General features: G+C 46.8%; 1 protein-coding gene across 2 annotated transcripts in view; it reads left to right on the top strand.

Annotated features, from left to right (window-relative positions):
* The window catches only part of lrp3 (low density lipoprotein receptor-related protein 3), an 84441-nt gene that overhangs the window by 26409 nt on the left and 33790 nt on the right, over window positions 1–24242 (top strand). Inside the window, exon 2 of one of the 2 annotated variants that reach the window (XM_073070515.1) lies at window positions 21494–21535. The exons of the other annotated variant lie outside the window; for it this stretch is intronic. Within the exon in view, the coding sequence (XP_072926616.1) occupies window positions 21494–21535 (42 nt within the window). The remainder of the gene's footprint in view (window positions 1–21493; window positions 21536–24242) is intronic. 2 annotated transcript variants of the gene reach the window in all.

A 24242-nucleotide genomic window follows, 5' to 3' on the forward strand; every position in this document is an offset into this window, starting at 1 on the left:
GATTATGAATAAAGTGTAGTTTTACGAAAAATTAACTGAAGCCTTGTCTTTGAGATCGGATTTCCAGGAGTTGTCACTTTTTATTGTCATTTCGATGATAACTGCTGGTACAGTACATAGTAAAAATGAGACGACGTTTTTCAGGACCATGGTGTTACATGAAACAGTACAAAAACTACACTGAACTATGTAAAAACAACACAGAAAAAAACTACACTAGACTACAGACCTACCCAGGACTGCATAAAGTGCACAAAACAGTGCAGGCATTACAATAAATAATAAACAAGACAATAGGGACAGTAGAGGGCAGTAAGTTGGTGTCAGTCCAGGCTCTGGGTATTGAGGAGTCTGATGGCTTGGGGGAAGAAACTGTTACTTAGTCTGGTCGTGAGAGCCAGAATGCTTCGGTGCCTTTTCCCAGATGGCAGGAGGGAGAAGAGTTTGTATGAGGGATGCTTGGGGTCCTTGATAAAGCTATTTGCTCTGCGGATGCAGTGTATAGTGTAAATGTTAGTAATGGCGGGAAAAGAGACCCCAATGATCTTCTCAGCTGACCTCACTATCCACTGCAGGGTCTTGCGATCCGAGATGGTGCAATTTCCGAACCAGGCAGTGATGCAGCTGCTCAGGATGCTCTCAATACAACCCCTATAGAATGTGATGAGGATGGGGGGTGGGAGATGGACTTTCCTCAGCCTTCGCAGAAAGCAGAGACACTGCTGGGCTTTCTTGGCTATGGAGCTGGTGTTGAGGGACCAGGTGAGATTCTCCACCAGGTGAACACCAAGAAATTTGGTGCTCTTAACGATCTCTACCGAGGAGTCGTCGATGTTCAGCGGGGAGTGGTCTCTCCGTGCCTTCCTGAAGCCAGAGGTCATGGTACATATAGGTACCAATGACATAGGTAGGAAAAGGGAAGAGGTCCTGAAAGGAGAATATAGAGAGTTAGGAAGGCAGTTGAGAAGAAGTACCACAAACAGACAGACAGACATACTTTATTGATCCCGAGGGAAATTGGGTTTCGTTACAGCCGCACCAACCAGGAAAATAGTGAAGAAATATAGCAATATAAAACCATAACTAATTAAATAATAATAAGTTAATCATGCCAAGTGGAAATAAGTCCAGGACCAGCCTATTGGTTCAGGGTGTCTGACACTCCGAGGGAGGAGTTGTAAAGTTTAATGGCCCCAGGTAGGAATGACTTCCTGTGACGCTCAGTGTTACATCTCGGTGGAATGAGTCTCTGGCTGAATATACTCCTGTGCCTAACCAGTACATTATGGAGTGGATGGGAGTCATTGTCCAAGATGGCATGCAACTAGGACAGCATCCTCTTTTCAGACACCACTGTCAGAGAGGTAGTAATCTCGGGATTACTGCCTGTGCCACGCGACAGTGAGAGTAGGAATGGAATGAGGTGGAGGATAAATGCGTGGCTGAGGGATTGGAGCAGAGGGCAGGGATTCAAGTTTCTGGATCATTGGGGCAGGTGTGACCTGTACAAAAAGGACGAGTTACACTTGAATCCTAGGGGAACCAATATCCTGGTGGGAAGGTTTAATAGAGCTGTTACGGAGGGTTTAAACTAATTTTGCAGGGGCATGGGAACTGGAATGATGGAGTGGAGGAGTGGGAAAACAGAAATAGATCTAAGGTAGTGAGCAGTAAGGATGTCAGGAAGGACAAGCAGGTAATGGAGCAAATTTGCAGCCATTGGTTTGAGTTGCAGTGCAATAAAGTTGCAGTGCAATCAATGCAAAAATACCAAATACTGGACTTAAGGTGTTATACTTAAATGCACGCAGCATAAGGAATAAGGTGGATGATCTTGTTGTACAGTTACAGATTGGCAGGCATGATATTGTGGCCATCACTGAGACGTGGCTAAAGGATGCATGTCTCTGGGAGCTGAATGTCCAAGGATACACGGTGTATAGGAAGGATAGGCAGGTAGGTAGAGGGGGTGGCGTGGCTTTAATGGTAAGAAATTATATTAAATCATTAGAAAGAGTTGACATAGGATCAGAAGGTACAGAATCTTTATGGGTTGAGCTAAGAAATTGCAGGGGTAAAAGGACCCTGATGGCAATTATCTACAGGCCTCCAAACAGCTGCAGTGATGTTGACTACAAATTACAACAGGAAATAGAAAAGGCTTGCCAGAATGGCAGTGTTATGATAATTGTAGGGGATTTTAACATGGGAGTGGATTGGGAAAATCAGGTCGGCACTGGATCTCAAGAGAGAGAATTTGTAGAATATCTACGAGATGGCTTTTTAGAACAGCTTATTGTTGAGCACACTAGCGATCGGCTGTACTGGATTGGGTATTGTGTAATGAACCAGAGGTAATTAGAGAGATGGAAGTGAAGGAACCCTTAGGAGGCAGTGATCACAACATGATTGAGTTCACTGTGAAATTTGAGAAAGAGAAGCCAAAATCTGATGTGTTGGTATTTCAGTGGAGTAAAGAAAATTACAGTGGCATGAGAGAAGAATTGGCCAAGGTTGACTGGAAAGGGTCACTAGCGGGAAGGACAGCAGAGCAGCAGTGGCTGGAGTTTATGCGAGAAGTGAAGAAAGTGCAAGACAAATATATTCCAAAGAAGAAGAAATTTTCAAATGGAAAAAGAATGCAACCGTGGCTGACAAGAGATGTCAAAGCCAAAGTAAAAGCAAAGCAGAGGGCATACAAGGAAGCAAAAATTAGTGGGAAGACAGAGGATTGGGAAGTTTTCAAAATCTTACAAAAGGAAACTAAGAAGGTCATTGAGAGGGAGAAGATGAACTATGAAAGGAAGCTAGCAAATAATATCAAAGAGCTTTTTCAAGTATATAAAGAGTAAAAGACAGGTGAAAGTAGATATAGGACCAATAGAAAATGATGCTGGAGAAATTGTAATGGGAGATAAGGAAATGGCGGAGAAACTGAACGAGTATTTTGCATTAGTCTTCACTGAAGAAGACATCAGCAATATACCGGACATTCAAGGGTGTCAGAGAAGAGAAATATACGCAGTCACAATTACGACAGAAAGTACTTAGGAAGCTGAATAGTCTAAGGGTAGATAAATCTCCTGGACCAGATGGAATGCACCCTCGTGTTCTGAAGGAAGTAGCAGTGGAGATTGCGGAGACATTAGCAATGATCTTTAAAAAGTCGATAGATTCTGGCCTGGTTCTGGAGGACTGGAAGATTGCAAATGTCACTCCGCTATTTAAGAAGGGGGCAAGGAAGCAAAAAGGAAATTATAGACCTGTTAGCTTGACATCGGTGGTTGGGAAGTTGTTGGAGTCGATTGTCAAGGATGAGGTTACGGAGTACCTGGAGGCATATGACAAGATAGGCAGAACTCAGCATAGTTTCCTTAAAGGAAAATCCTGCCTGACAAACCTAGTTCAATTTTTTGAGGAAATTACAAGTAGGCTAGACAAGGGAGATGCAGTGGATGTTGTGTATTTGGATTTTCAGAAGGCCTTTGACAAGGTGCCACACATGAGGCTGCTGAACAAGATAAGAGCCCATGGAATTACGGGGAAGTTACATATGTGGATAGAGCGTTGGTTGATTGGCAGAAAACAGAGAGTGGGAATAAAGGGATCCCATTCTGGTTGGCTGCCGGTTTCCAGTGGTGTTCCACGGGGGTCCGTGTTGGGGCTGCTTCTTTTTATGTTGTATATCAACAATTTGGATTATGGAATAGATGTCTTTGTGGCTAAGTTTGCTGATGATACAAAGATAGGTGGAGGGGCCGGTAGTGCTGAGGAAACAGAGAGACTTGGATAGATTGGGGGAATGGGCAAAGAAGTGGCAAATGAATTACAATGTCGGAAAGTGTACGGTCAAGTACTTTGATAGAAGAAATAAATGGGCCGACTATTATTTAAATGGGGAGAGAATTCAAAGTTCTGAGATGCAACGGGACTTGGGAGTCCTCGTGCAGGATACACTTAAGGTTAACCTCCAGGTTGAGTCGGTGGTGAAGAAAGTGAATGCAATGTTGGCATTCATTTCTAGAGGAATAGAGTATAGGAGCAGGGATGTGATGTTGAGGCTCTATAAGGCACTGGTAAAACCTCGTTTGGAATACTGTGTGCAGTTTTGGGCTCCTTATTTAGGAAAGGATGTGCTGACATTGGAGAGGGTTCAGAGAAGATTCACTAGAATGATTCCGGGAATGAGAGGGTTAACGTATGAGGAACGTTTGACCGCTCTTGCACTGTACTCCTTGGAGTTTAGAAGAATGAGGAGGGACCTCATGGAAACATTTTGAATGCTTAAAGGCATGGGCAGAGTGGATGTGGCAAAGTTGTTTCCCATGGTGGGGGAGTCTAGTATGAGAGGACATGACTTGAGGATTGCAGGGCGCCCATTCAGAACAGAGATGCGAAAAAAATTTTTTAGCCAGAGGGTGGTGAATCTGTGGAATCTGTTGCCACGGGTGGCAGTGGAGGCCAAGTCATTGGGTGTATTTAAGGCAGAGATTGATAGGTATCTGAGTAGTCAGGGCATCAAAGATTATGGTGAGAAGGCGAGGGAATGCGACTAAAGGGGAGATTGGATCAGCTCATGATGAAATGGCGGAGCAGACTCGATGGGCCGAATGGCCGACTTCTGCTCCTTTGTCTTATGGTCTTATGGACAACCATCTATGGCAATGCCAACCTTTCAACCTACTCTCCCTGAGGGGAAGTCTTTGACACAGGGAGTGATCCACATGATGGCGCCATCCTGCAGACAGTTGATAAAACTACTTCTTTTAAATAAACTTCTATTACTGTGTGTGATTGGAGCCTGTAATTTACATTTTGGTGATGAGTTTTGGGCTGAATGAGTGATCTGGCACTTTTGCTGTCTCTGGGGAATTCGGCAAGGTTGAGAGTGGAGTCTGCAGCCTCATGGTGCAGCACAAACCCATGATCGGCTCCGTTAACCCTTACCAATTAAAGCATTGAGCAAGGTTGAAATCGAGCGGGATGAGAACAGGAGGCAAGTGGGTGCTCAGCGCAGTCATTCTGTGCTTGATCTACCTTTCCCTCTCACTGCTGCTAGAGGAAAGTGCAGGAGTCTTCCTCGTGCTGCAAGATTTCATCAATGCAGCTTGTGGCCGTGGACTCATTTTTGAGGACTATGCAGTTTATGTTACGTGTGCTTCTACTTACTCTTTTTTTTGGTGCTTTGTGTGATTTCATCGGGGTGCTTTGGCATGGATTTGTGGTCTGTAGTCAACAAATAACACAGCGCGAAACTGAATTGAACCTTCCTAGGTCGTTTCAAGGACTCTGTGGTTTGATATTTAATATGCTGTGTGTTATTCACTCACTTTTTGTTGTGCAATTTGGTTTTTTTTGCACGATGGGTGTTTGATATTTTCTTTGAACGAGTTCCATGGTTTTCTTTGTTGCATGACTGTCTGCAGTATATATCAAAGTCAAAGTCCTGTCCTGAGCCTTTGTGGCTCATCAGGCCGGTGCTTATGCTGGTCTCTGTGGCGTGAAGTGACTCCCCCACCCCCCCCCCGCCCGCCCGGACACCAGTCTTATCACGAGGTTGACCCCCAGCATTTATTACCCCCAGCCGGTACCCATTTTTCAGCTGGGTAGACTGGAGCATTGTGCCTTGCTCAAGGACACACACGCTGCCTCAGCTGAGCTCGAACTCAAGACCTTCAGGTCGCTAGTCAAACACCCTAACCACTTGGCCACGTGCCACACTGTATACATATTTTGATAATAAATGTACTTTGACTCTTTGAATCTCCAGTAGGTGTGTGGAACAAACTACCAGAGAGAATGATTGAGGTTAGCACAATTAGGAACAATCCGAACAGGCTCAGAGGGAATTGAGCCAAACCCAGGCAAATGGGATGAGGTCAGGTAAACACCTACTAGGCATGGATAAGATGGGCTCCGTGTGGCTGCTAGAGTTGGAGTAGGTGAGGGTCTGTGACTCTGCTGTCTACATTGGAGAGGGTCCAGTGGAGGTTCACGAGAATGATCCCAGGAATGACTGGGTTATGTATGAAGAGAGTTTGAATTATTTTATTTTTTATTTGTAGAGATAAAACACAGAATAGGCTCTTCCAGCCCATCGAGCCGTGTCACCCAACAACCCAGAGTTAACCCGAGCCTAATCGCGGGACAATTTACAATCACCAATTACCCACTAACTGGTACGTCTTTGGACTGTGGTAGGAAACTGGAGGAAACCTATGTGGTCACAGAGAGAACATACAAACTTTGATCAGGCAATGGTGGGAATTGAACCTTGGTTATTGGTACCATTGTGCTAACCACTGTGGTACCGTGCCATCCAAACTGATGGCTTTGGGTCTGTACTCGCTGCAGCTTAGAAGAATGGGGGGGGGGGATCTGAAGGCCTAGGTAGAGTGGATTTGGAGAGGATGTTCCCCATAGTCTAGGACCAGTGGGCACAGCCTCAGAACAGAGGAATGTCCATTTAGAATAGAGATGAGGAATTTTTTTAGTTGGGAGCTGTTCAGGAACAACTTCTTCCCCTCTGCCATCCTATTCCTAAATGGACTTTGAAGCTTTGGACACTACCTCGCTTTTTAAAAAATATACAGTATTTCTGTTTTTGCACATTTTTAATAGTCTATTCAATACATGTAATTGATTTACTTGTTTATTTATTATGTTTTTATTTTTTTTTCTCTCTCTGCTAAATTATGTATTGCATTGAACTGCTGCTGCTAAGTTAACAAATTTCATGTCACATGCCGGTGATAATAAACCTGATTCTGAATCTGTGGAATTTATTGCTACAGGCAGCTGTTTAAATATACCATTGGGTATATTTAAAGCGGACATTGATAGGTTCTTGATTAGTCAGGGTGTCAAAGGTTATGGGGAGAAGGCAGGAGAATGAGGTTGAGAGGAATAATAAATCAGACGTGATGGAATGGCAGAGCAGACTCAGTGGGCCAAATGGCCTAATTCTCCTCCTATATCTTATCATTATCTTCATAAGAAGCCCGTGACCAGAGTACTAAATGCTAATGTGGGGGTTGGGGGGACAAGCTGTGCTTGTGTCTTCAACACTGTGGCTGTTTGTAGCTGCTTCAGGTTGTAAGTACTTAGAATTCTGCCTGGTGCTTCCTGCGAGTGACAATGTGTTTGGCTAATGGACTATGCTAGCATTATACCAGAGCAGTTCCTCTCCCCTAATCCCTGTAAATTCTTCCCCTACCAGTTCCCTTTTAATTCTATAGTAAACCTATCCAACTGAACCCCAGTCACTGTGCTTTATTTAAAGTTTCCAAGCTGGTTTTCTTTCAGAAATCACTTTGTTTCTGTGCCCCCTAGTTTTTGACCCCTGGCAGTCTCCTCAGTCTGATTGCTCTTGGAGACACATGGGGCGATGAAGGGCATGAGGTTTGATAGCCAAGACTGCCATCACCTTTATATGAACAGCATAGACCTGGACTCCCATTGCTTCACTGATAAACGATTCCCAGTAGAGCATGGCTAACTTTACTGAATCTGTGCTGGTTTTTCTGTGATCGGGATTTAAATATTCCATGCTAATTAACAGCTAAGTAATATTTAGGTAGAGATATCAACACTTACCTCACTATTTTCGCGTGTATTTTGCACTGCTTATTTAATATTTTAATATATCTTATTTCTTATTGCAATTTACTGTATAATTTTTTATGTATTGCACTATACTGCTGTAAAACAACAAATTTCATGATGTATATCAGTGATATTAAACCTGATTCTGATTTATCTGTCCGAACCTTTGACAGGAAGTTTTAATGAAGTGGAAAACCTTCTGATGTGTGGGTGTAGTGAGATTCACAGTAGTCATATCTGCAGCAGATGTTTGCATCTGCAATAAACCTGGCCGTTGAGCTGGAGTCTGAGCTGTGCACGTGGTGAAGGCCAACAGATGGTCTCACTTTTGGGCCACGTGATGAATATTCAGGATTTGGGCTGTGCTCAGGGTTAAATTGACCGTAACTGAGGCAGGTAGGAAGGGGGTTTTGGGATGTTTCCTCAGATCAAGTGGTAAACCTGAATGGTTTCACGGTAAGACATAGGAGCAGAATTAGGCAATCTGGCTCATTGAATCTGCTTAGCCATTCAGTCATGGCTGATCCTTGTTTTTTTCTCCAGCTCAACCCCAGTTCCCAGTCTTCTCCCCGTAACCTTTGATGCCGTGTCCAATCAAGAACCTATCAATCTCTGCCATAAATACATCCCAATGACCTGGCCTCCACAGCTGCACATGGCAACAAATTCCACAAATTTACCACCCTTTGGCTAAAGAAATTTCTATGTATCTCTGCTTTGAAAGGGTGCTCCTCTATCCTGAGGCTTTGCCCTCTTGTCCTAGACTCTCCCTTCATGGGAAACATCCTTTCCACATCTATTCTGTCTAGGCCTCTCAACATTTGAAAGGTTTCAATGAGGTCCCCTCTCATCCTTTTGAATTCCAGTGAGTACAGACGCAGAGCCATCAAATGTTCGTTGTATGATAGACCTTTCATTCCTGGAATCATCTCTCCAATGCCAGCACATCTTTTCTAAGATGAGGGGCCCAAAGCTGTTCACAATACTCAAGGTGAGGCCTCACCGGTGCTTCATAAAGCCTCAGCATCACATCCTTGCTCTTGTATTCTAGACCTCTTGCCTTCCTCACCACTGACTCAGCCTGCAAGTTAACCTTCAGGGTGTTCTGCACAAGGACTCCTAAGTCCCTCTGCATCTCAGATTCCTGGATTTTCTCCCTGTTTAGAAAATAGTCTGCACATTTATTTCTTTTACTACCATGCATTTTCCAACATTGTATTTCATTTGCCACTTTATTGCCTATTCTCCTAATTTGTCAAAGTCCTTCTGTATCCTATCCATTTCCTCAACTCTACCTGCTCCTCCATATTATCTGCAAACTTGGCAAAAAAGCAATCTATTCCATCATCTAAATCATTTATATACAGCATAAAAAGAAGTGGTCCTAACATCGACCCCTGCGGAACACCACTAGTCACTGGCAGCCAACTAGAAAAGGATCCTTTTATTCCCACTCGCTGCCTCCTACCAATCAGCCAATGCTCTAACCATGTTAGTAACTTCCCTGTAATACCATGAGCTCTTAACTTGGTGAGCAGCCTCATTGTGGCACCCTGTCAAAGGCCTTCTGAAAGTCCAAATACACAACATCCACTATATCCCCTTTATCTATCCTACTTGTAATCTCCTCAAAGAATTCCAACAGGTTCATCAGGCAGGATTTTCCCTTAAGGAAACCATGCTGACTTTGTTCTGTCTTGTCCTGTGTCACCAAGTACTCCGTCACCTCATCCTTAACAATTTGCTCCAACATCTTCCCAACCACTGAGGTTAGGCTAACGTGTCTATAATTTCCTTTCTGCTGCCTTCCTCCTTAAAGAATGGAGTGACATTTGCAGCTTTCCAGTCCTCTGGCACCATGCCAGAGTCCAATAATTTTTGAAAGATCATTTCTAATGCCACCACAATCTCTAACACTACCTCTTTTAGAACCCTAGGATGCAGTACATCTGGTCCGGGTGGCTTATGTTCCTTTAGGTCTTTAAGCTTTTTGAGCATCTTCTACCTTGTAATAGTAACTTCTCTTCCTTCACACTCTACAACATCAGGCACACTGCTAGTGTCTTCCACAGTGAAGACTGATCCAAAATACTCATTTAGTTCATCTGTCATCTCCTTATCCCTGTTATTATTTCTCCTGCCTCATTTTCTAGCGGTCCTATATCCACTCTCATTTCTCTTTTATTTTTAACATAATTGAAAAAACTTTTACTATCTACTTTGATATTATTTACTAACTTGTTTTCATATTTCATTTTTTCCCTTCTAGTTTTTTAGTTGCGCTCTGTAGGTTTTTAAAAACTTCCCAATCCTCTATCTTCCCACCACTTTTGCTTTCTTGTATGCCCTTTCTTTTGCTTTTACAATAGCTTTGACTTCCTTTGTCAGCCATAGTTGTACTAATTTACCATTTGAATACTTTTTCATTTTCAGAATACACATGTCCTGCACCTTCCTCATTTTTTCCAGAAACGCATGCCATTGCTGCTCTGCTGACATACTTGCCAGCAGCTCCTTCCAGTTTACTTTGGCCAGCTCCTCTCTCATGTCACTGTAATTTCCCTTACTCCACTGAAATACTGCTACCTCAGTCTTTACTTTCTCCCAATCAAATTTCAAGTTGAACCCAATCCTATTGTGATCTCTGGTTCCTAAGGGTTCTTTTACCTTAAGCTCCCTAATTGCCTCCAGTTCATTACATAACACCCATCCAGTATAGCTGATCCCCTCGTAGGGTCAATAATAAACTGTTCCAAAAAAAATCTCTTAGGCATTCAATAAACTCATTCTCTTGAGATCTATTACCAACCTAATTTTCCCATTCGACCTGCATGTTAAAATCTCCCATGACTACCATAACATTGCCCTTTTGTCTTGCCTTTTCTACTTCTTGTTGTATCCTGTGGTCCACCTCCCAGCCATTATTGGGGACCTATATATAACTGCCATCAATGTCCTTTTATCCTTGAATTTCTTTGCTCAACCCACAAGGATTCAACATCTTCCAATCCTGTGTCACATCTTTCTACTGATTTGATGCCATTTTTTACCAGTAGAACCTCGCCACCCCCTCTGCTTACCTTCCCATCCCTCTGATACAGCATGTAACCTTGAATATTCAGCTCCCAACTACAACCATCCTTCAGCCATGATTCAGTGATGGCCACAACATCATACCTGGCAATCTATAATATTGCAACAAGATCATCCACCTTATTTCTTATACAATACGCATTTAGATACAACACCTTGAGTACCATATTTGCTATTCTTTCTGATTCTGCATCCCTAATGATTTGATACTCAGCCCTGGTAATTCCCTCCCTCTCCCTTCCCCCATCCCAGTTTAATTCTGCCTCCTCCTCCAGCTGCCTATCACCTCTCTCATGATTCTGCCTTCTACTACACATAGTGCTGTCCCCTTACATTCCTTCTTCACCTTTCCTGCCTATCCCCTCCCTGCTTCCCCTCCCCCACCCCCTTCCTTGATCTTTCCTCTTATTGGTTTTTCACCTGACACGTACCAGCCTTCTCCTTCCCACACTCCCCCACTTCTTTATAGGGCCCCTGCGCCTCCCTCTTCAGTCCTGACGAAGGGTCTCGGCCCGAAAAGTTGACTGCTCATTTCAACGGATGCTGCCCGACCTGCTGAGTTCATCCAGCTTGTTTGTACGTGTTGATTTGATCACAGCATCTGCAGTGTACTTTGTGTTTACTACCCGGGAGGTTCTGGACTGTGCTCCATCAGGTGGGAGGTCTGGGGTATTTGCTCAGGTCAGGTGTTGAACCTGTAAGATTTGGGCTGTGCTCAGGGTTAAGGTGACCTTATTTCTTATTTAACTCGTGAGAGAATAAGAAATATGTTCACAGAGCCAGGGTGCTGTTGTGGATGTCAGATGTGGGGTTTCCAGACTCCCAGTCTCCCCGATGACCACATCTGCACCAGGTGCTTGGAGATGCAGCTGTAGACTGGGTTAGGGAACTGGAGCTGCAGCTTGATGACCTTTGGCTTATTAGGGAAAGTGAGGCAGTGGTCAACAGGAGCTACATGGAGGTAGTCACCCCGATGGCTACAGTTGAATGACTATCAGGAGAGAGAAGGGAGAAACTCAGATACATTGGAGAGCACCCTTGTGGCCATCCTCCTCAACAATAAGTACTCCATTTTGAGTACCATTTTGGTTACCTACTGGGAGAAGCAACAGTGGCCGTGCCTCTGGCACTGAGTCTGGCCCCGTGGCTCAGAAGGGTTAGGGAACTGAAGATTTTTCAGCAGTAATAGGGACTCTGTAGCCAGGGGACAGATAGGAGATTCTGTGGACACAAAAAGGAAACACAGATGGTAGTTTGCCTCCCAGGTGCGAGGGTCCACAATGTTTCTGAAAGGGTTCCCAATGTCCTGAAATGGGAGGGTGGGTAGCCGGAAGTTGTGGTACATATTGGTACCAACGACATAGCAAGGAAAAGGGAGGAGGTCCTGAAAGTGGAATACAGGGAGTTAGGAAGGAAGCTGAGAAGCAGGACCTCGAGCAGTAATCTCGGGGTTGCTGCCTGTGCCACAGAACAGTGAGAATAGGAATAGAATGAGGTGGCAGATAAATGAGTGGCTGAAGAATTGGAGAGGGGGCAAGGAGTCAGATTTCTGGATAATTGGGGCCTCTTCTGGGGCAAGCGGGACCTGTACAGAAGGGACGGGTTGCACTTGAATCCAAGGGGGACTAATATTCTTGTGGGCAGGTTTACTAGAGCTTTTGGAAGTGGTTTAAACTAATATGACAAAGATAGGAACCAGTATGATAGAGCTGGGGATGCTGGATGTAACATGAATGCAAAGAAGGACAAGTCAATGATTTGGTACAAGTGCAGACAGAGCAAAGAGTTAAATTGTACCACAGAGGCAAAATTCAAAAGGGCAAGGAATGCAGGGCCGAAGGTGCTGTATTTAAATGTGCGTAGCATTCGGAATAAGGTGGACAAACTCGTGGCACAATTACAGATTGATTGGTATGACATTGTGGGCATAACTGAGTTGTAGCTGAAAGAAGGTCATAGTTGGCAGCTTAACATCAAAGGATATACTTTGTATCAAAAGGACAGGCAGGAAGGCATAGGCAGTGGTGTGGCTCCATTGGTAAGAGATGGAATTACTTCTTTAGAAAGGTGACATAGGGTCAGAGAATGTTGAATCTCTGTAGGTGGAGTTAAGAAACTGCAAGGATTTTAAAAAAAATCATTATGGGAATCATATATAGGCCTCCAAATAGCAGCCAAGATGTGGGGTTGAGATCACAAAGGGAGCTGGAAAAGGAATGTAATAAAGAGTAATGACACAATTGTAAAGGGGGACTTAAATATGCAAGGGGATTGGGAAAATTAGGTAGGTGTTGGATCACAAGAGAAGGAATTTGTTGAATGCTATGAGATGGCTTTTTTGAGCAGCTTGTGCTTGAGCGTCCTCGGGGAAAGGCGATCTTAGATGGGTTGTGTAATAACCCAGATCTTATTAGGGAATTTAACATAAAGGAACCCTTGAATTCATACTGCAGATTGAGAGGGAGAAGCATTAGTCACATGTATCAGTATAGCAGTGGAATAAAGGGAATTACAGAGGCATGAGAGAGGAGCTTGCCCAGGTGGATGGGAGAAAATGGGGAGAAGGTTCAAACATCAGAGGTGTAGACTAGTGCAAGACTCCCAGAAGATTAATTTACAGGTTGAGTCTATGGTAAAGAAGGCAAATGCAATGTTGACGTTTATTTCAAGTGGAATAGAATATAAAAGCAAAGAGATAATGCTGAGCCTTTATAAAACACTAGCCAGGCCACACCTGGAGTATTGTCAACAGTTCTGTGTTGTCATTGGAGAGAGTCCAGAGGAGGTTCACGAGGCTGATTTCAGGAATAAAAGGTTAACGTATGGGGAGCGTTTGGCAGCTTTGGTCCTGTACTCGCTGGAATTTAGAAGAATGCGGGGGACCTCATTGAAACCTACTGAATATTGAAAGGACTAGATAGGGTGGATGTGGAGAGGATGTTTCCTGCGGTGGGAGTATCTAGAACTAGAGAGTACAGCCCCAAAATTGAGGAGTGACCTTTTAGTACAGAGGTAAGGAGGAATTTTTTATCCAGAGAGTAGTAAATCAGTGGAATGCTCTGCCCCAGACTGCAGTGGAGGCCAAGTGTGGGTATATTTAAGGCAGAAGTTGATAGCTTCCTGATCGGTCAGGACATCAAAGGACATGGTGGGAAGGTAGGTGTATGAGGATTAGTGGGATCCAGAATCAGCCATGAGCAGACTCGATGGACTTGAATGGCCTAATTCTGCTCATATATCTTTTGTTCTTATGGTCTTATGGACGGTAACTCACTCAGGTAGGGGGTTTGGGGTGTTTGCTTGAGGTAGATGGTGACCCTGCAGGATTAGGGTGACTGTGACTAAGACAGTTAGGGAGCAGGTTTAGGATCTTTGTTCTTCCACCCCAGCCGATGAATCTGTTTCACCCTCTTCTCCAGAAGGCTCTGGGGCCAGAGTAATCAATTTATTTAGAAAGGATTGTGGACCCGTGAACCATCGCCAGAGCAGAGTTGAGGATCAGCTGTAATTATACTGAGGGATGGGATGGCTCAGATGGATTACAGGTTTCTATGTCAAGCTACAAGATTGGGCAATACATACAGTGGCAAGCATTTAAAGAAACGCTTCAAAATTTTTAACAAATTTTGATTGCATTGGAAGTAAAAACCAGAAGGATTAATATGTAGTGAGCATGCTGCATCAGAGCAGAGAGCATGATGGTGAGAAGAGGTTTGTCAGCCTGTGAACTATGGACTGTGGTTGCAGAGCGTGAATTGGGTGCTTGTCACCACAACAGTGATATGGTGGCCACTGAGGAATGAAAGGGTGTCCACACTGGATGTGCTGAGATATCCATAAGACTTCGGAGCAAAGTTCGACCATTCAGCCCATCGAGCTTGCCTTGCTTATAAATATATTATAGCTGACTTATTGTTCCTCACAACCTCACTCTCCTGCCTTCTCCCCATAACCTTTGTCGATCTGATTCAAGAACTATCAGCTTCCATCTTAAATATGCTCAGTGAACTGGCCCGTATAGCTGGTCTGTGGTAATATGTTCAGAGGTGATATAATATGCTGTAAAGATGCAAGTGGGCCATTTGTCTCGTTGTGCATAAGCTGAGAGTGTGTTGATTTTGTTTCTTTATTTCCTATGTATCATAGGGCAGGATAGGGGGCTGGATATTGCTGCATCAGAGGAGGAGATATTTGGGTTTGAAATATCTCTGAAAAGAAAGGTTACTGGGTCTGGGGTCTCTCTCTGAAGAGGAGGGTTACTGGGTCTGGGGTCTCTCTGAAGAGGAGGGTTACTGGGTCTGGGGTCTCTCTCTGAAGAGGAGGGTTACTGGGTCTGGGGTCTCTCTGAAGAGGAGGGTTACTAGGTCTGGGGTCTCTCTCTGAAGAGGAGGGTTACTGGGTCTGGGGTCTCTCTCTGAAGAGGAGGGTTACTGGGTCTGGGGTCTCTGAAGAGAGGGATTACTGGGTCTGAGGTCTCTCTCTGAAGAGGAGGGTTACTGGGTCTGAGGTCTCTCTCTGAAGAGGAGGGTTACTGGGTCTGGGGTCTCTCTCTGAAGAGGAGGGTTACTGGGTCTGGGGTCTCTCTGAAGAGGAGGGTTACTGGGTCTGGGGTCTCTCTCTGAAGAGGAGGGTTACTGGGTCTGGGGTCTCTGAAGAGAGGGATAACTGGGTCTGAGGTCTCTCTGAAGAGGAGGGTTACTGGGTCTGGGGTCTCTCTGAAGAGGAGGGTTACTGGGTCTGGGGTCTCTCTCTGAAGAGGAGGGTTACTGGGTCTGGGGTCTCTCTCTGAAGAGGAGGGTTACTGGGTCTGGGGTCTCTTTGAAGAGGAGGGTTACTGGGTCTGGGGTCTCTCTCTGAAGAGGAGGGTTACTGGGTCTGGGGTCTCTCTCTGAAGAGGAGGGTTACTGGGTCTGGGGTCTCTCTCTGAAGAGAGGGATTACTGGGTCTGAGGTCTCTCTGAAGAGGAGGGTTACTGGGTCTGAGGTCTCTCTCTGAAGAGGAGGGTTACTGGGTCTGGGGTCTCTCTCTGAAGAGGAGGGTTACTGGGTCTGGGGTCTCTCTCTGAAGAGGAGGGTTACTGGGTCTGGGGTCTCTCTCTGAAGAGGAGGGTTACTGGGTCTGGGGTCTCTCTCTGAAGAGGAGGGTTACTGGGTCTGGGGTCTCTGAAGAGAGGGATTACTGGGTCTGAGGTCTCTCTGAAGAGGAGGGTTACTGGGTCTGGGGTCTCTCTCTGAAGAGGAGGGTTACTGGGTCTGGGGTCTCTGAAGAGAGGGGTTACTGGGTCTGGGGTCTCTCTCTGAAGAGGAGGGTTACTGTGTCTGAGGTCTCTCTCTGAAGAGGAGGGTTACTGGGTCTGGGGTCTCTCTCTGAAGAGGATGGTTACTGGGTCTGGGGTCTCTGAAGAGAGGGATTACTGGGTCTGGGGTTTCTCTGAAGAGGAGGGTTACTGGGTCTGAGGTCTCTCTCTGAAGAGGAGGGTTACTGGGTCTGGGGTCTCTCTCTGAAGAGGAGGGTTACTGTGTCTGAGGTCTCTCTGAAGAGGAGGGTTACTGGGTCTGGGGTCTCTGAAGAGGAGGGTTACTGGGTCTGGGGTCTCTCTGAAGAGGAGGGTTACTGGGTCTGGGGTCTCTCTCTGAAGAGGAGGGTTACTGGGTCTGGGGTCTCTGAAGAGGAGGGTTACTGGGTCTGGGTTCTCTCTCTGAAGAGGTGGGTTACTGGGTCTGGGGTCTCTCTCTGAAGAGGAGGGTTACTGGGTCTGGGGTCTCTCTCTGAAGAGGAGGGTTACTGGGTCTGAGGGTCTCTCTCTGAAGAGGAGGGTTACTGGGTCTGAGGGTCTCTCTCTGAAGAGGAGGTTTACTGGGTCTGGGGTCTCTCTCTGAAGAGGAGGGTTACTGGGTCTGAGGTCGCTCTCTGAAGAGGAGGATTACTGGGTCTGGTGTCTCTCTCTGAAGAGGAGGGTTACTGGGTCTGGAGTCTCGCTCTGAAGAGGAGGGTTACTGGGTCTGGGGTCTCTGAAGAGGAGGGTTACTGGGTCTGAGGTCTCTGAAGAGAGAGATTACTGGGTCTGAGGTCTCTCTGAAGAGGAGGGTCACTGGGTCTGAGTTCTCTCTCTGAAGAGGAGGGTCACTGGGTCTGAGGTCTCTCTGAAGAGGAGGGTTACTGGGTCTGGGGCCTCTGAAGAGGAGGGTTACTGGGTCTAGGGTCTCTCTGAAGAGGAGGGTTACTGGGTCTGGGGTCTCTCTGAAGAGGAGGGTTACTGAGTCTGAGGTCTCTCTCTGAAGAGGAGGGTTACTGGGTCTGGGGTCTCTCTCTGAAGAGGAGGGTTACTGGGTCTGGGGTCTCTCTCTGAAGAGGAGGGTTACTGGGTCTGAGGTCTCTCTGAAGAGGAGGGTTACTGGGTCTGGGGTCTCTCTCTGAAGAGGAGGGTTACTGGGTCTGGGGTCTCTGAAGAGAGGGGTTACTGGGTCTGGGGTCTCTCTCTGAAGAGGAGGGTTACTGTGTCTGAGGTCTCTCTCTGAAGAGGAGGGTTACTGGGTCTGGGGTCTCTCTCTGAAGAGGATGGTTACTGGGTCTGGGGTCTCTGAAGAGAGGGATTACTGGGTCTGGGGTTTCTCTGAAGAGGAGGGTTACTGGGTCTGAGGTCTCTCTCTGAAGAGGAGGGTTACTGGGTCTGGGGTCTCTCTCTGAAGAGGAGGGTTACTGTGTCTGAGGTCTCTCTGAAGAGGAGGGTTACTGGGTCTGGGGTCTCTGAAGAGGAGGGTTACTGGGTCTGGGGTCTCTCTGAAGAGGAGGGTTACTGGGTCTGGGGTCTCTCTCTGAAGAGGAGGGTTACTGGGTCTGGGGTCTCTCTGAAGAGGAGGGTTACTGGGTCTGGGTTCTCTCTCTGAAGAGGTGGGTTACTGGGTCTGGGGTCTCTCTCTGAAGAGGAGGGTTACTGGGTCTGGGGTCTCTCTCTGAAGAGGAGGGTTACTGGGTCTGAGGGTCTCTCTCTGAAGAGGAGGGTTACTGGGTCTGAGGGTCTCTCTCTGAAGAGGAGGTTTACTGGGTCTGGGGTCTCTCTCTGAAGAGGAGGGTTACTGGGTCTGAGGTCGCTCTCTGAAGAGGAGGATTACTGGGTCTGGTGTCTCTCTCTGAAGAGGAGGGTTACTGGGTCTGGAGTCTCTCTCTGAAGAGGAGGGTTACTGGGTCTGGGGTCTCTGAAGAGGAGGGTTACTGGGTCTGAGGTCTCTGAAGAGAGAGATTACTGGGTCTGAGGTCTCTCTGAAGAGGAGGGTCACTGGGTCTGAGTTCTCTCTCTGAAGAGGAGGGTCACTGGGTCTGAGGTCTCTCTGAAGAGGAGGGTTACTGGGTCTGGGGCCTCTGAAGAGGAGGGTTACTGGGTCTAGGGTCTCTCTGAAGAGGAGGGTTACTGGGTCTGGGGTCTCTCTGAAGAGGAGGGTTACTGAGTCTGAGGTCTCTCTCTGAAGAGGAGGGTTACTGGGTCTGGGGTCTCTCTCTGAAGAGGAGGGTTACTGGGTCTGGGGTCTCTCTCTGAAGAGGAGGGTTACTGGGTCTGAGGTCTCTCTGAAGAGGAGGGTTACTGGGTCTGGGGTCTCTCTCTGAAGAGGAAGGTTACTGGGTCTGGGGTCTCTCTCTGAAGAGGAAGGTTACTGGGTCTGAGGTCTCTCTGAAGAGGAGGGTTACTGGGTCTGGGGTCTCTCTCTGAAGAGGAGGGTTACTGGGTCTGGGGTCTCTCTCTGAAGAGGAGGGTTACTGGGTCTGAGGTCTCTCTGAAGAGAAGGGTTACTGGGTCTGAGGTCTCTCTGAAGAGGAGGGTTACTGGGTCTGGGGTCTCTCTCTGAAGAGGAGGGTTACTGGGTCTGGGGTCTCTCTCTGAAGAGGAGGGTTACTGGGTCTGGGGTCTCTCTCTGAAGAGAGGGATTACTGGGTCTGAGGTCTCTCTGAAGAGGAGGGTTACTGGGTCTGGGGTCTCTCTCTGAAGAGGAGGGTTACTGGGTCTGGGGTCTCTCTGAAGAGGTGGGTTACTGGGTCTGAGGTCTCTCTCTGAAGAGGAGGGTTACTGGGTCTGGGGTCTCTCTCTGAAGAGGAGGGTTACTGTGTCTGAGGTCTCTCTGAAGAGGAGGGTTACTGGGTCTGGGGTCTCTGAAGAGGAGGGTTACTGGGTCTGGGGTCTCTCTGAAGAGGAGGGTTACTGGGTCTGGGGTCTCTCTCTGAAGAGGAGGGTTACTGGGTCTGGGGTCTCTGAAGAGGAGGGTTACTGGGTCTGGGTTCTCTCTCTGAAGAGGTGGGTTACTGGGTCTGGGGTCTCTCTCTGAAGAGGAGGGTTACTGGGTCTGGGGTCTCTCTCTGAAGAGGAGGGTTACTGGGTCTGAGGGTCTCTCTCTGAAGAGGAGGGTTACTGGGTCTGAGGGTCTCTCTCTGAAGAGGAGGTTTACTGGGTCTGGGGTCTCTCTCTGAAGAGGAGGGTTACTGGGTCTGAGGTCGCTCTCTGAAGAGGAGGATTACTGGGTCTGGTGTCTCTCTCTGAAGAGGAGGGTTACTGGGTCTGGAGTCTCTCTCTGAAGAGGAGGGTTACTGGGTCTGGGGTCTCTGAAGAGGAGGGTTACTGGGTCTGAGGTCTCTGAAGAGAGAGATTACTGGGTCTGAGGTCTCTCTGAAGAGGAGGGTCACTGGGTCTGAGTTCTCTCTCTGAAGAGGAGGGTCACTGGGTCTGAGGTCTCTCTGAAGAGGAGGGTTACTGGGTCTGGGGCCTCTGAAGAGGAGGGTTACTGGGTCTAGGGTCTCTCTGAAGAGGAGGGTTACTGGGTCTGGGGTCTCTCTGAAGAGGAGGGTTACTGAGTCTGAGGTCTCTCTCTGAAGAGGAGGGTTACTGGGTCTGGGGTCTCTCTCTGAAGAGGAGGGTTACTGGGTCTGGGGTCTCTCTCTGAAGAGGAGGGTTACTGGGTCTGAGGTCTCTCTGAAGAGGAGGGTTACTGGGTCTGGGGTCTCTCTCTGAAGAGGAAGGTTACTGGGTCTGGGGTCTCTCTCTGAAGAGGAAGGTTACTGGGTCTGAGGTCTCTCTGAAGAGGAGGGTTACTGGGTCTGGGGTCTCTCTCTGAAGAGGAGGGTTACTGGGTCTGGGGTCTCTCTCTGAAGAGGAGGGTTACTGGGTCTGAGGTCTCTCTGAAGAGAAGGGTTACTGGGTCTGAGGTCTCTCTGAAGAGGAGGGTTACTGGGTCTGGGGTCTCTCTGAAGAGGAGGGTTACTGGGTCTGGGGTCTCTCTCTGAAGAGGAGGGTTACAGGGTCTGGGGTCTCTCTCTGAAGAGAGGGATTACTGGGTCTGAGGTCTCTCTGAAGAGGAGGGTTACTGGGTCTGGGGTCTCTCTCTGAAGAGGAGGGTTACTGGGTCTGGGGTCTCTCTGAAGAGGTGGGTTACTGGGTCTGGGGTCTCTCTGAAGAGGAGGGTTACTGGGTCTGGGGTCTCACTCTGAAGATAGGGATTACTGGGTCTGAGGTCTCTCTCTGAAGAGGAGGGTTACTGGGTCTGGGGTCTCTCTGAAGAGGAGGGTTACTGGGTCTGGGGTCTCTGAAGAGGAGGGTTACTGGGTCTGGGGTCTCTCTCTGAAGAGGAGGGTTACTGGGTCTGGGGTCTCTCTCTGAAGAGGAGGGTTACTGGGTCTGAGGGTCTCTCTCTGAAGAGGAGGTTTACTGGGTCTGGGGTCTCTCTCTGAAGAGGTGGGTTACTGGGTGTGTGGTCTCTCTGAAGAGGAGGGTTACTGGGTGTGTGGTCTCTCTGAAGAGGAGGGTTACTGGGTCTGGGGTCTCTCTCTGAAGAAGAGGGTTACTGGGTCTGGGGTCTCTCTCTGAAGAGAGGGATTACTGGGTCTGAGGTCTCTCTGAAGAGGAGGGTTACTGGGTCTGGGGTCTCTCTCTGAAGAGGAGGGTTACTGGGTCTGGGGTCTCTCTGAAGAGGTGGGTTACTGGGTCTGGGGTCTCTCTGAAGAGGAGGGTTACTGGGTCTGGGGTCTCTCTCTGAAGAGAGGGATTACTGGGTCTGGGGTCTCTCTCTGAAGAGGAGGGTTACTGGGTCTGGGGTCTCTCTGAAGAGGAGGGTTACTGGGTCTGGGGTCTCTGAAGAGGAGGGTTACTGGGTCTGGGGTCTCTCTCTGAAGAGGAGGGTTACTGGGTCTGGGGTCTCTCTCTGAAGAGGAGTGTTACTGGGTCTGAGGGTCTCTCTCTGAAGAGGAGGTTTACTGGGTCTGGGGTCTCTCTCTGAAGAGGTGGGTTACTGGGTGTGTGGTCTCTCTGAAGAGGAGGGTTACTGGGTGTGTGGTCTCTCTCTGAAGAGGAGGGTTACTGGGTCTGGGGTCTCTCTCTGAAGAGGAGGGTTACTGGGTCTGGGGTCTCTCTGAAGAGGAGGGTTACTGGGTCTGGGGTCTCAATCTGAAGAGGAGGGTTACTGGGTCTGGGGTCTCTGAAGAGGAGGGTTACTGGGTCTGGGGTCTCTGAAGAGGAGGGTTACTGGGTCTGGGGTCTCTGAAGAGGAGGGTTACTGGGTCTGAGGTCTCTCTGAAGAGGAGGGTTACTGGGTCTGGGGTCTCTGAAGAGGAGGGTTACTGGGTCTGGGGTCTCACTGAAGAGGAGGGTTACTGGGTCTGGGGTCTCTGAAGAGGAGGGTTACTGGGTCTGAAATATCTCTCTCTGACTGTGTAAAGGTGGATAGTTCACTGGGCCATCTTGTTTTCACTACTTTCCATCTGGTCTGTATAAGTAATACGCTCTTCACTTTCACAGTCTCTCTCCTTTACTTTTCAGCTGGTTTATTCTTCCTGGGAGGAGCAGAATGTTCCGGAATGGGTGAGACTTCATTCCCCTTTGCTTTAACATGTGGCTGTTTGGTAATCTGCAGACTGGGTGCCGTGTTGCTGTGTGGTCTCCTGCCCCACTCTGGTGGTAGGGACCCCAAGCAACATAAAATCTGTTGTAAAACATGGGGATGGCTGGGGGAGTAGGGGAGGTAAAGCAGGGATTTCAGACCTGAGCACTTTGTCAGCTGAATGCTCCCTAAAGTGATGTTATAGATGATAAAGTTTAAGATGAGCTATATTTGTCAAGTGTACATTGAGAAGTGCAGTGAAAAGCACCGTTTTGCCTCAACGGTGTCTAAATATGTGCTGGGGGCATCCTGCAAGTGTCACCATGCTTTCAGTGCCAACATAGCAGGCCCAGAATGTACAAACCCTAACCTGAATGTCTTTGTACTATGGGAGGACTCCAGAGCACCCAGAGAGAACCCACATGGTCACAGGGAGAAAGTACAGACTGCATACAGTCAGACTGGCACAATAAAGCATTGTAGTAGTTGCTACACTACAGTGCTGCCCTCCCCACACCCCCATCTTCAAGTGCTTAGGATAGTGAAGAAAGCTTTTGTCATAGTGCCCTAAGTATAAGAATTGGGACATCTGATAAACAGGTTTAATATCACTGGCATATGTCATGAAATTTGTTGTTTCGTGGCAGCAGTACATGTAAAAGAATCTATATATTAAGAGGATGTTTGTGTGTATATAGATATACATACATATACACATCCTGTTCCTGAATCATTGAGTGCGTGTCTAATTTGCTAACTTAGCAGCTGCAGTACAATGCAACACATAATATAGAAAGAAAAACAAGTGAATAAGTAAATCAATTACAGTTACTATATATGTATATTGAATAGACTAAAACTAGTGCGAAAATGGAAATAATGTATATTTTTTAGAAAGTGAGGTAGTTTTCATGGGTTCAATATCCATTTAGGAATTGTATGGCAGAGGAGAAGAAGCTGTTACTGGATCGCTGAGAGAGAGAGAGAGAGAGAGTGTGTGTGTGTGTGTGTGTCTGTGTCTGTGTGCCATCACACCTCTGTATCTTTTTCCTGACAGTAACAATGAGAAGAGGGCATGCACTGGGTAATGGGGGTTTTTAGTAATGGACATAGCCTTTCTGAGGCACCGTTCCTTGAAGTTCTCTTGGGTACTAGTACTCAAGATAGAGCTGACTAATTTTACAACTTTCTGTAGCTTCTTTCATTCCTGTGCAGTAGCTCCCCCATACTAGAGAGTGATGAAACCTGTCAGAAAGCTCTCCATGATACATCTATAGAAGTTTTTGAGTGTTTTAGTTGATAAACCAAATCTCTTCAAAATCTTAAATGAAATACAGGTATAGCCACTGTCTTGCCTTCTTTATAGCCGAATCGATATATTGGGACCAGATTAAATCCTCAGGGATCTTGACACCCAGGAACTTCTGATCCCTCTATGAGGATTGGTTCATGTTCTCTCATTTTACCCTTCCTGAAGTCCAGAATCAGCTCTTTTGTCTTACTGACGTTGAGTGCAACATTGTTGCTGTGACATCACTCCACTAGTGGTATATCTCGCTCCTGTATGCCCTCTCATCTCCATCTGGGTTTCCACCAACAATGGTCGTATCATCAGCAAATGTATAGCTGATATTTGAGCTATGCCTAGCCACACAGTCATGTGTATATAGAGAGTAGAGCATCTGCTGTAGACTTATTGTGATAGGCAAATTACAGTGCGTCCAGGTCCTTGCTGGGGCAGGAGTTCATTTTATTATAGCATTTCATTGCTGTAGATGTGCGTGCTACTAGGTGATAGTCATTGAAACCCCGCTGGTTTCCTTGTCTGCGTAAGTCTAGGGAATACAAACTCTGGTCCTTTCAAACCTGTGAGATTGAGATGACTCTCCCACCCCAAACCCCGGTTCGTATGGATGCTACCCTGTTACAACTCATTGCCAAGAAATAACAGACAGCACATTGTATATGATTAAAGGAATTATATTTATGAATCTTAACTAAGGTTTAGTAAAGAAAAAAAAGGAAAAGAAAACAAAAGCATCCCATTGTAATTTAAAGTCAACTGTGCACATGTTGGAGCTCAAATCTTCCCAAAATCATATTCACTGATCCTCAGTTGATCTTGGCACCTGACTCCTTCGAATCACGGTCCTCTCCCAGGTCGAATCCTACGACTGGTTCTCCCCAGCATCTTCTTTCTCCATCTCCCATCAAACAAAAAACCCAAGACCAACTTTAGTGTCCCTCACAAAACCTCTCCCAGTTCCACCATCCTAATTGGATGACATATGTTCCTCAGCATCCCTCATGTTCAACAATAACCCAAACAGGCTGACAGCAGAATAGACTGCTCTTACAGAACTGCTGAAATGAAATACCTACAGCAGTAAAAATGTGAACCAGGGTGTAACATCATTAAGGCAGTTTGCACTACTCTTCTTAGGCACTGGTATAATTGTTGCCTTTTTGAAGGAGGTGGGACATCATAACAATAAAAAAAAAATCACAATAAATATAAATACATAAGAGTAACGCCCTGGGAAAGGGTTCGCTGCTAATATAATGGTCTTTCTGTAGAAGCAGTGTTTGGGTTATGGTTAGAGATATCGAGTGCTTTAGAATGTGAGCCGGGCTGTTTTGCTCAGCGGGAGAGAACGAGAGAAGATGCTGGAGAGAACCGATCGTTGA

This window comes from Hemitrygon akajei, chromosome 17 (genome assembly GCF_048418815.1).
Source record: "Hemitrygon akajei chromosome 17, sHemAka1.3, whole genome shotgun sequence".
In the NCBI taxonomy this organism is placed as follows: domain Eukaryota; kingdom Metazoa; phylum Chordata; class Chondrichthyes; order Myliobatiformes; family Dasyatidae; genus Hemitrygon; species Hemitrygon akajei.